Source organism: Pyrgilauda ruficollis, unplaced genomic scaffold, assembly GCF_017590135.1.
Source record: "Pyrgilauda ruficollis isolate IOZ18807 unplaced genomic scaffold, ASM1759013v1 scaffold852, whole genome shotgun sequence".
Classification (NCBI taxonomy): domain Eukaryota; kingdom Metazoa; phylum Chordata; class Aves; order Passeriformes; family Passeridae; genus Pyrgilauda; species Pyrgilauda ruficollis.
Window position 1 is genome coordinate 4968 of NW_024530511.1, and position 9253 is coordinate 14220.

The window sequence follows — 9253 nt, forward strand, 5'->3', positions numbered from 1 at the left end:
TTTTAGGGGGTCCTGAGGGGTCTGGGGGCAGCTCTGTGGGAATGGGGGGGCTCTGAAGGGGAATTTGGGGATCCTGGGGAGGATCCGGGAGTGGAATTTTGGGGACCCCCCCGTCAGGGTGACCCCAAACTCCCCCCCCAATTCCCTCCCAGACCCCCAAAGTTCCGGAGGTTCGGGACGTGACCCGGATCGAGCGCATCGGTGAGACAAACACCCCTCGTTTTGGGGAGGGTCTCCCCTTTTTGGGGACCCCCACCCCTTTTTGGGCGTTCCATCCCATTTTTTGGGGGAGGTTTGGGTGGTGCCCGACTTGTGGGGTGGGATCCTAAAATCGGGAAAACGGGGCTCAGAAGGATTCAGGAATTTGGGGGATCGCTCCCAACTTTTGGGGGGCATTGAGAGGGTCCCCAAAATGTGGGAGACCCCTGGTGACCCCCCCAAATTCCTCTCCCAGGCGCCCACTCCCACATCCGCGGGCTGGGCCTGGACGATGCCCTGGAGCCGCGGCAGGTACGAGGATGGGGGGGGTTTGTAGGTTTTGGGGAGGGGTCTGCACCCCCGAAATGTGGGGGTTCAGCCCCTCCCGGTGCCCCCCAGGTGTCGCAGGGCATGGTGGGGCAGCTGTCGGCCCGGCGCGCCGCCGGCGTCATCCTGGAGATGATCAAGGAGGGGAAAATCGCCGGGAGAGCCGTGCTGATCGCCGGGCAGCCGGGCACGGGGAAAACGGCCATTCCCAAACCCCGTTTTTCCCCGCAGGCATGGCGCAGGCGCTGGGCCCCGACACGCCCTTCACGGCCATCGCGGGCAGCGAGATCTTCTCCCTGGAGATGTCGCGCACCGAGGCGCTGACCCAGGCCTTCCGCCGCTCCATCGGCGTCCGCATCAAGTACGGGGGGTCCCCACCCCGATCTGGGGGGTCCCACGCCGCCTTTCGGGGTCCCCACCCCGTTTTTTGTCCCCGCTGCCGGGTGGTTTTCTCATTTGTTTTAAGCTCTGTTTGGTTTTGTCCTTAATTTCAGAGCACTCTGATGAATTTTGGGGGGTCAACTCAAAATTTTGAGGTCCCCACCCCAATTTTAGGGTTCTCACCTGCTCCATTTTGGGGTCCACACGTCTCGTTTTTTATTACTTCCCGTTTTTGAGATTTGTTGTTGGGTTTTTCTCTCATTTTATTCTTTCCACTTAAATTTTATTTTTATTTTGGGGCATTTAGAGAAGGATTTGGGGGGATTTAGGGCAGTTAGGGGGGGATTTAGGGGGGTTGGAAAGGTCAGGGGTGAGTTTGAGGGGAGTTTATAACTTTGTTTCCTCACAATTTTGGGGTTCCCCATCCTAATTTAGGTGTCCCCCTCAAAATCCTGATCCATTCCAGGATCTGCCCCCCAAATTCCGGAATCTTTTCCCCCATTTTCAGTCCCCCCACAACATTTTGTGCTTCCCGCTCCCCATTTTCCTGTTTTGAGCTCAATTTCATCTCTTCTTTCCCTGTTTTGGGGTCCAACACCCCAATTTTGGGGTTTCTTCCCAAATTTTGGGGTCCCCATATCCTGTTTTGTTACTCTGGTAGAGTCTGCACCCCCCAAATTTCACTCTCCAGCCCAATTTAGGAAAAAAGGTGGGAAATATGAGGGGGGGAAAAGGGCAGGAAACATGAGGGGGAAAAAGGCGGGAAATGTGAGGGCAGAAAGGAGGAAGACACAAGGGAAAAAACCAGGAAATGTTAGGTGAAAAAGCAGGAGCTGTCAGAAAAAACAGGGCAGAAAATGTGAAGGGCAAAGTGAGAAATGTGAGGGGGGAAAAAGGGTGGGAAATGTGAGAGGGAAAATGGAAACGTGAGGGGAAAATGGTGGGAAACATGAGGGGAAAAAGGGAGAGAAACGTGAGGGGGCAACGGGTGGGAAAAGTGAGGGGGAAAAGGGAGGAAAATGTGAGGGGGAAAGGGTGGGAAATGTGAGAAGTGAAAAAAATACCAAAATACTCTTATTTCTGTCCCCAGGGATGTCATCACCATCGACAAGGCCACAGGGAAGATCTCGAAGCTGGGGCGCTCCTTCACCCGAGCACGGGACTACGACGCCATGGGGGCACAGGTGAGGTTTTTGGGGGTCTCTGGGGGCTGCGGGGAGGGTTTTGGGAAAAAGGGCGGGAAACGTGAGGGGAAAAAGGAGAAAAACACACGGAAAAAAGCCAGGAAATGTGAGGGGAAAAGGCAGGAAGTGTGAGAGGAAAAAGGGCACAAAATTTGAGGGGCAAAGTGAGAAATGTGAGGGGGGAAAAAGGATGGGAAACGTGAGGGGGAAAATGGAAGCATGAGGGGGGAAGAGGGTGGGAAACATGAGGGGAAAAAGGGCGGGAAACGTGAGGGGGAAAATGGAAATATGAGGGGAAAAGGGTGGGAAATATGAAGGGAAAAAGGTGGGAAACGTGAGGGGGAAAATGGAAATATGAGGGGAAAAGGGTGGGAAACATGAGGGGAAAAAGGGCGGGAAACGTGAGGGGAAAAAGGAGAAAAACACAAGGTAAAAAGGCAGGAAATGTGAGGTGAAAAGGCAGGAAGTGTGAGAGGGAAAAGGACAGAAAATGTCAGGGGAAAAGTAGGAAATGTAAGGAGGGAAAAAGGGTGGGAAATATGAGGGGAAAAGGTGGGAAACGTGAGGGGAAAAATGGAAACGTGAGGGGGGAAAATGGTGGGAAACATGAGGGGAAAAAGGGCGGGAAATGTGAGGGGAAAAAGGAGAAAAACACATGGAAAAAAGCCAGGAAATGTCAGGTGAAAAGGCAGGAAGTGTCAGAAGAAACAGGGCAGAAAATGTGAAGGGCAAAGTGAGAAATGTGAGGGGGAAAAAGGGCAGGAAACATGAGGGGGAAAAAAAGTGCGTGAAATGTGAGGGGGGAAAGGGAAATGTGAGGGGGAAAAGGGAGGAAAATGTGAGGGGAAAAGGGTGGGAAATGTGAGAAGTGAAAAAAATACCAAAATACTCTATTTCTGTCCCCAGGGACGTCATCACCATCGACAAGGCCACAGGGAAGATCTCGAAGCTGGGGCGCTTCTCTTCTTGGCCATCCCCAGACTCCCAAAACTGCTCCTGGGGCCTCCATAGTGCACCTGACCCACCCCAGGGGGGCTGAGCCCTCTTTTTGGGTACTCTCAGACCCCAAAACTGCACCTGGGAACCCCAAAACTGCCTCTGACCGCCCCCAAACCCCAAATCCAGGTGACACAGGTGAGATCAAGCCGGAGGTGCGGGAGCAGATCAACGCCAAAGTGGCCGAGTGGCGCGAGGAGGGCAAGGCCGAGGTCATCCCTGGGGTAAGCCCTGACCCCCCAAACCCCCTCAAGAGCCCCCCAGGACCCCCCAAAACCCCCTCGAGGATCATCAAGAGCCCCCCAAAACCGCCCAGGTGCTGTTCATCGACGAGGTTCACATGTTGGACATCGAGAGCTTCTCGTTCCTCAACCGGGCCCTGGAGAGCGACATGGCGCCCGTGCTGATCATGGCCACGAACCGCGGCATCACCAGGTACCTGAGCACACCTGGGCACACCTGGGCACCCCCAAACCTCAGGTGAACCCCCCTCACGTCCACGTGTCCCTCAGGATCCGAGGCACTGCCCACCGCAGCCCCCACGGGCTCCCGCTGGATCTGCTGGACCGGCTGCTGATCATCGCCACGGCCCCGTACGGCGACAAGGAGACGCGGCAGATCCTCAAAATCCGGTGGGACACCCCGAAATCCTCCTTGACACAGCCCAAACCACGCCCTGACACACCTGGGCACCCCAAAACTGTTTGTCATGGCCTTGTACGGGGGGAAAGAGACCCAGAAAGTTCTCAAAATAGGGGTGGGGAACCTCCAAAAACCATCTCTGACACCCCCAAAATCAAGCTGAACCCTGAAACCCACCCTGGACACCCCAAACCTCAAACATGGCTGGTGTCCCTCAACACACCAGGGCTGCTCTTCAGGGTACCCCTAAAATCCTTGACACCCCAAAAGCCTTCTGGAGTACCCCATAACTCTCTCCAGATGCCCTGAGCACTCTTGGGGTGCCCCTTAACTCCCTCAGAGTGCCCCCAGACACCCCAAAATCCCCTCTGGGACACCCCTAATCCTCACAGGGTGCCCCCAACCCCTTAAGGACCCCCCAGTTGCCCACCTGGGTCCTCATCAGCCCCCCTGGGTACCCCATAACCCCACTGGGGTGCCCCAGGGCCTCTTGTGGAGGCCCCCTGCCCCTTTTTAGGGGATTCCCCCGGCCATTTTGGGGTCCCCCTGACTGGTTTGGGGGTGCAGGTGTGAGGAGGAGGACGTGGAGATGACGGAGGACGCGTACGCGGTGCTGACGCGCATCGGGCTGGAGACGTCGCTGCGCTACGCCATACAGCTCATCACCGCCGCCAGCCTGGTGGCCAGGAAACGCAAGGTGGGCCAAAGCCCAGAGACACCCCAAAATTTGGGGAATGGCGTCCCAAAACTGGGGTCTGGAGGTGGGGTGGGACCCCAAATGATGGGGGCAGCGCTGTGGGGCCTGGACATGGGGTGCTGAGGGAGGTCTGGGGGGCTCTGGGGGAGGTTTGTGGTGACTCAGGGTGGATTTGGGGCGGTCCTGATGGTTTGGGGTCACATATGAGCTTTGGGAAAAGGGTGGGAAATGTGAGGGGGGAAAAGAGTGGGAAACGTGAGGGGAAAAAGGGTGGGAAATGTGAGGGGGAAAAGGGCGGGAAACGTGAGGGAGGAAAAAAGGCAAGAAATAGGAGAAAAGGGTGGGAAATGTGAGGGGGAAAAGGGCAGGAAATGTGAGGAGGCAAAAGAATGAAAACCAGAAAAAGAGAGTGGGAAACGTGAGGTGCAACATTTGCGGGAAACGTGAGGGAGGAAAAAAGGCAAGAAATAGGAGAAAAGGGGGGGAAATGTGAGGGGGAAAAGGGCGGGAAACGGGAGGGAGGAAAAAAGGCAAGAAATAGGAGAAAAGGGGGGGAAATGTGAGGGGGAAAAGGGCAGGAAATGTGAGGAGGCAAGAGAGTGAAAAACAAGAAGAGAGTGGGAAATAGGTGAAATATTTGCAGAAAATATGAGGGAGGGAAAAGGGCGGGAAATGTGAGGAGAGAAGGGGAAACGTGAGGGGAAAAAGAGAGGGAAACATGAGGGAGGAAAAAAGGCAGGAATTGTGAGGAGGCAGAAGAGTGAAAAATAGGAAAAGAGAGCAGGAAACATGAGGGGAGAAAAGGGAGGGAAACGTGAGGGGGAAAAGAGTGAAAAACGAGAGTGGGAAACATGAGGTGAAATATTTGTGGGAAACGTGAGGGGAGAAAAGGGAGGGAAGCGTGAGGGTGAAACGTGAGGGGAGAAAAGAGTGGGAAACTTGAGGAGAAAAAGAGTAGGAAACACGAGGGGAAAAAGGGCAGGAAATGTGAGGAGGCAAGAGAGTGAAAAACAAGAAAAGAGTGGGAAATTGGTGAAATATTTGCAGGAAATGTGAGGGGGGGAAAGGGCGGGAAATGTGAGGGGGGGGAAAAGGGCGGGAAATGTGAGGGGAGAAAAGGGAGGGAAGCGTGAGGGTGAAACGTGAGGGGAGAAGAGTGGGAAACGTGAGGGGAGAAAGAGTGAAAAGCAGGAAAAGAGAGTGGGAAACGCTTAGTGCAATATTGTGTGGCTGGCAGGGCGCGGAGGTGGGGGTGGAGGACATCAAGCGCGTGTATTCGCTGTTCCTGGACGAGTCGCGCTCCACGCAGTACATGAGGGAGTACCAGGAGGCCTTCCTGTTCAACGAGCTCCGTGAGCACCGGGGGACACGGGGACAGCGGGGGGGGACACCCGGGGGTCTCCAAAGCAGGGTGGGTAACGTGGGGCAACACGGAGGGGGAGCAGGGAGGGGTAAAAGTGGGAGAAAATCGGGGTAAACGGCTAAAAATGGCGGGGTTGGGAGCGGAAATGAATTGGGAGGGATGAGGTGGAAATGAAGTGGAAGGGATGAAGGAAAAAGAAGAGAAATGGGCAAAACAGCAGGGGGAAAAAATGGATGGAGTTTGGCAAAAAAGGGGCAAAAATGGAAGAAGTAGAGGAAAAAATGTGGCAAATGGGGTGAAATGTGAGAAATTGGGTAAAAATGATGAAACTAGGGAGAAATAAGATGAAAAATAAGGAGTTGGGGCAAACATAGGGGAAGCTGAGTAAGAATGGATTATAAAATCAGGGGAAATGGAATGCAAAATGAAGAAATAGGAGGAAGAGGAGAAAACTGGGCAAAAGTAAGGGGAGGAATTGGCCAAGAATTGGGTAAATAGGAAAAGTTGGGGGCAAAGGGGTGAAAGTGGAAGAAATTAGGTAAAAATTGGGAAAATCAGGTAAAAAAAAGGTAAAATTATCTAAAAATGAAAGAATTGGGGCAAAAATAGTTGAAAATGGGATGGTAAAACTTGAAGAAAGTAGATAAAAATTAAAAAATGCGGGCAAAAGGGTAAATTGGGGGGACTTGGGGATGCTGGGGGGTTCCTGACTCAGCCCCTCTCCCCTTCTCTCCACAGAGAGTGAATCCATGGAAACACCGTGACCCCCCCCAGTGCCCCTCCCCCACTCACCCCTCCCCCCCTTTGTACAATAAATCTGATTTGGAGCCCAAAATCTCCCAAAAATGGGGGGAGGGGCAGTGCCTTTATTTGGGGGTTCAGTGGGGGTCTTCATCCATCGCTGAACTGGAAGAAGAGGCGCCTCCGTTGGGGGTCTGGGGGGTCCCCAAAATGGGGCACAAAGGGGATCTGGAGGATTTGGGAGAAGCCTTCGGAGAGGTCGGGGGCCACAAATTGTTTCCTGAGGGGGAGGAAATGGGGGAAAATCACCCAGATTTGGGTAAAGTGGGAGGAAAAACGGCTCCAGATGGGGGAAAACCCAGCAAAAATGGGATAAACCCACCCAAGTGAGGAGAAAGGAGGGGAGCAAAAGTCCACCCAAAATGAGGCAGAGAATAGAACAGGGAAAAGCCCCCAAAACTGGGAAAGAGGCAAAAACATGGAAAACGGAACAAAAAAAAACGTAATGGAGCTAAATAATGGAGAAAGGGCAAAAATCCCAAACCAGCCCCAAATTCCCCCAACCCCCCCAAAGCCTCTAAACCATCCCTACAGAGCTCCCAAAACATCTCAAATGCCTTAGAGAAAACTAAACAAACAAAAAAAAAAAGTAACGGGGCTAAATAATGGAGAAAAAGGCAAAAATTCCCCCAACCCCCGCAAAGCCTCTAAACCATCCCTACAGAGCTCCCAAAACATCTCAAATGCCCCAAAATTCCTCTCAGATCCCCCAAAATCCCCCCCCAAGCCCCTTTAGATCCTTCCCAAGGATTCCCCAAAACACCTCAGATCCCCCAAAATTCCCCCTGGCCCCCCCCAGACCCAATCCCCTCTCACTTGTAGCTGAACAGAACAGCGTCAGTGACGGGGACGTGGCCGGTCTGCGTCATATCCCGGAACTTTTTGGGGTGAAAACCCAAAGAAAAAGGTTCAGGGGTGCTGAGGGTTCAGCCTCACCCCTCGGGAGGAGGATCAGGACCCCCTCAGCCCCCTCCTCACCCTGCAGTTGTGCCGCGCCTGCTCCAGGCTCGCCGTGAACTGGAGGCACCGACATGGCACCGCGGCCTCCCGGGCGCAGGACACGAACCTGGGGGAGCAGGGCGGGTCAGGGGGTCCCCAAAACCCCAGAAAAGGGGTCCAAGGGCTGGGGGGGAGCAGTTCCCAGTGCCCTCCCAGTCCCCAGACTGGCCTTTGCCGCGATTCGGGGTCAGGGTTGGTGTTGTCCACAACAACGGGGCGGCCGCGAGCCAGGGCGGCCGAGCAGGCGGAGACGCAGCGTTGCCATGAGCCCAGCGTGTCCTGGGGGTGACCGGGGGTGCCGCAGAGCTCACACCGGGCCAGGGTGGCTCAGCAGGCAGGGCACAGAGCGGCCATGAGCCCAGCGTGCCCCGGAGGTCCCACGGGGCTCGGGAACTCACCCTGTTCACGTATTCGTATCCTGCCGGGACCAGGTGCCGCTTCACGAAAGTGGATTTGCCGGCTGGGGGGAAAAGTTTTCCTTTTTCCTCTCACATTTCCCACGGTTTTCCACAGTTCCCAACCCATTTTTCCCCCTCACATTTCCCCTTTTAACTCTCACATTTCCTGCCCTTTTCTCCCCTCACATTTCCCACTCTTTTTTCCCTCTCACATTTCCCGATCCTTTTCCCACAGTTTCTCCCCATTTTCCCCCTCATGTTTCCCACATTTTTCTCCCTCCACGTTTCCCACTTTTTCCCCTCATTTCCCACCTTTTCTCCCCTCCATTTCCCACCCCTTTTCCCACAGTTTCTCACCATTTCCCCTCTCACATTTCCCGCCGTCTTCTCCCCTCACATTTCCCCCCTTTTTCTCCCCTCACACTTCCCGCCTCCTTTCCAAGTTTCTCACCATTTCCCCTCCTCACTTTTCCTGCCCTTTTCCCCTCACATTTCCCACCCTCTTCTCCCCTCATGTTTCCCACTCTCTTCTTCCCTCACGCTTCCCGCCATTTTCCCTCCCCTCACGTTTCCCGCCCTTTTCTCCCCTCACGTTTCCCGCTCTTTTCTCCCTTCACATTTCCCGCTCTTTTCTCCCCTCATGTTTCCCGCTCTTTTCTCCCTTCACATTTCCCGCTCTTTTCTCCCCTCACGCTTCTCGCCATTTTCCCTCCCCTCACGTTTCCCGCCCTTTTTCCCCTCACGCTTCCCGCCATTTTTCCTCCCTTTTTCCTCTCTCTTTTCTCCCATCAGGGACGGGAAGCAGGGCTGGCTCAGCAGCCACGGCAGCGGTCAGCCCAGCGGTCACTCACCCCCGGGGAAGCCAACGGTCAGCAGCACCTCGGGCCCGTCCGACACCAGTTCAGCCTCGGGGAGCTCCTGGGGGGCTTTGTCCAGGTCACGCTGGGGACAAAGGTCAAAGGTCAGCATCGGGGACAGGCTCAGTGGTCATTCCTGAGGTCACTGGTCATTTCTGGGGTCGGTGGTCACTCACGGGGTCGAAGGCTGGGAGGTTAAAGGGCGCTGGGGCCCAGCCCAGGAACTGCTCCTCAGGAGTCAGGAACCGCAAACCCGCGTTGAGAGCGAACTGGGAACACCGGGGTCAGCTGGGGGAACTGGGAGGTGAACTGGGGGCACTGGGGTCAGCTGGGGGAACTGGGAGGGACTGGGGGGTATCTCCCAATTCCTCCCAGTTCTCCCTGGTCTCTTCTCAGTGGCTCCAGTCCCT

At 54.9% G+C, this 9253-nt stretch overlaps 2 protein-coding genes across 2 annotated transcripts; one reads left to right on the top strand and one right to left on the bottom strand.

Moving 5' to 3' along the window:
• Positions 1-122: 122 nt before the first annotated feature.
• On the top strand, positions 123-6618 carry RUVBL2 (RuvB like AAA ATPase 2; the record flags this gene model as incomplete). The annotated part of the gene is given in 10 exon segments (XM_041487956.1): positions 123-201; positions 455-510; positions 598-732; positions 735-1005; positions 3102-3310; positions 3403-3521; positions 3599-3718; positions 4296-4425; positions 5663-5777; positions 6527-6618. Coding segments are annotated over 10 exon segments (1260 nt in total), but the record flags the coding sequence as incomplete, so codon positions are not given.
• A 5-nt stretch (positions 6619-6623) lies between these two features.
• On the bottom strand, positions 6624-9112 carry LOC121364574 (polynucleotide kinase 3'-phosphatase; the record flags this gene model as incomplete). The annotated part of the gene is made up of 7 exons (XM_041487957.1): positions 6624-6809; positions 7406-7467; positions 7568-7655; positions 7758-7867; positions 7987-8048; positions 8838-8928; positions 9020-9112. Coding segments are annotated over 7 exons (636 nt in total), but the record flags the coding sequence as incomplete, so codon positions are not given.
• Positions 9113-9253: the final 141 nt, after the last annotated feature.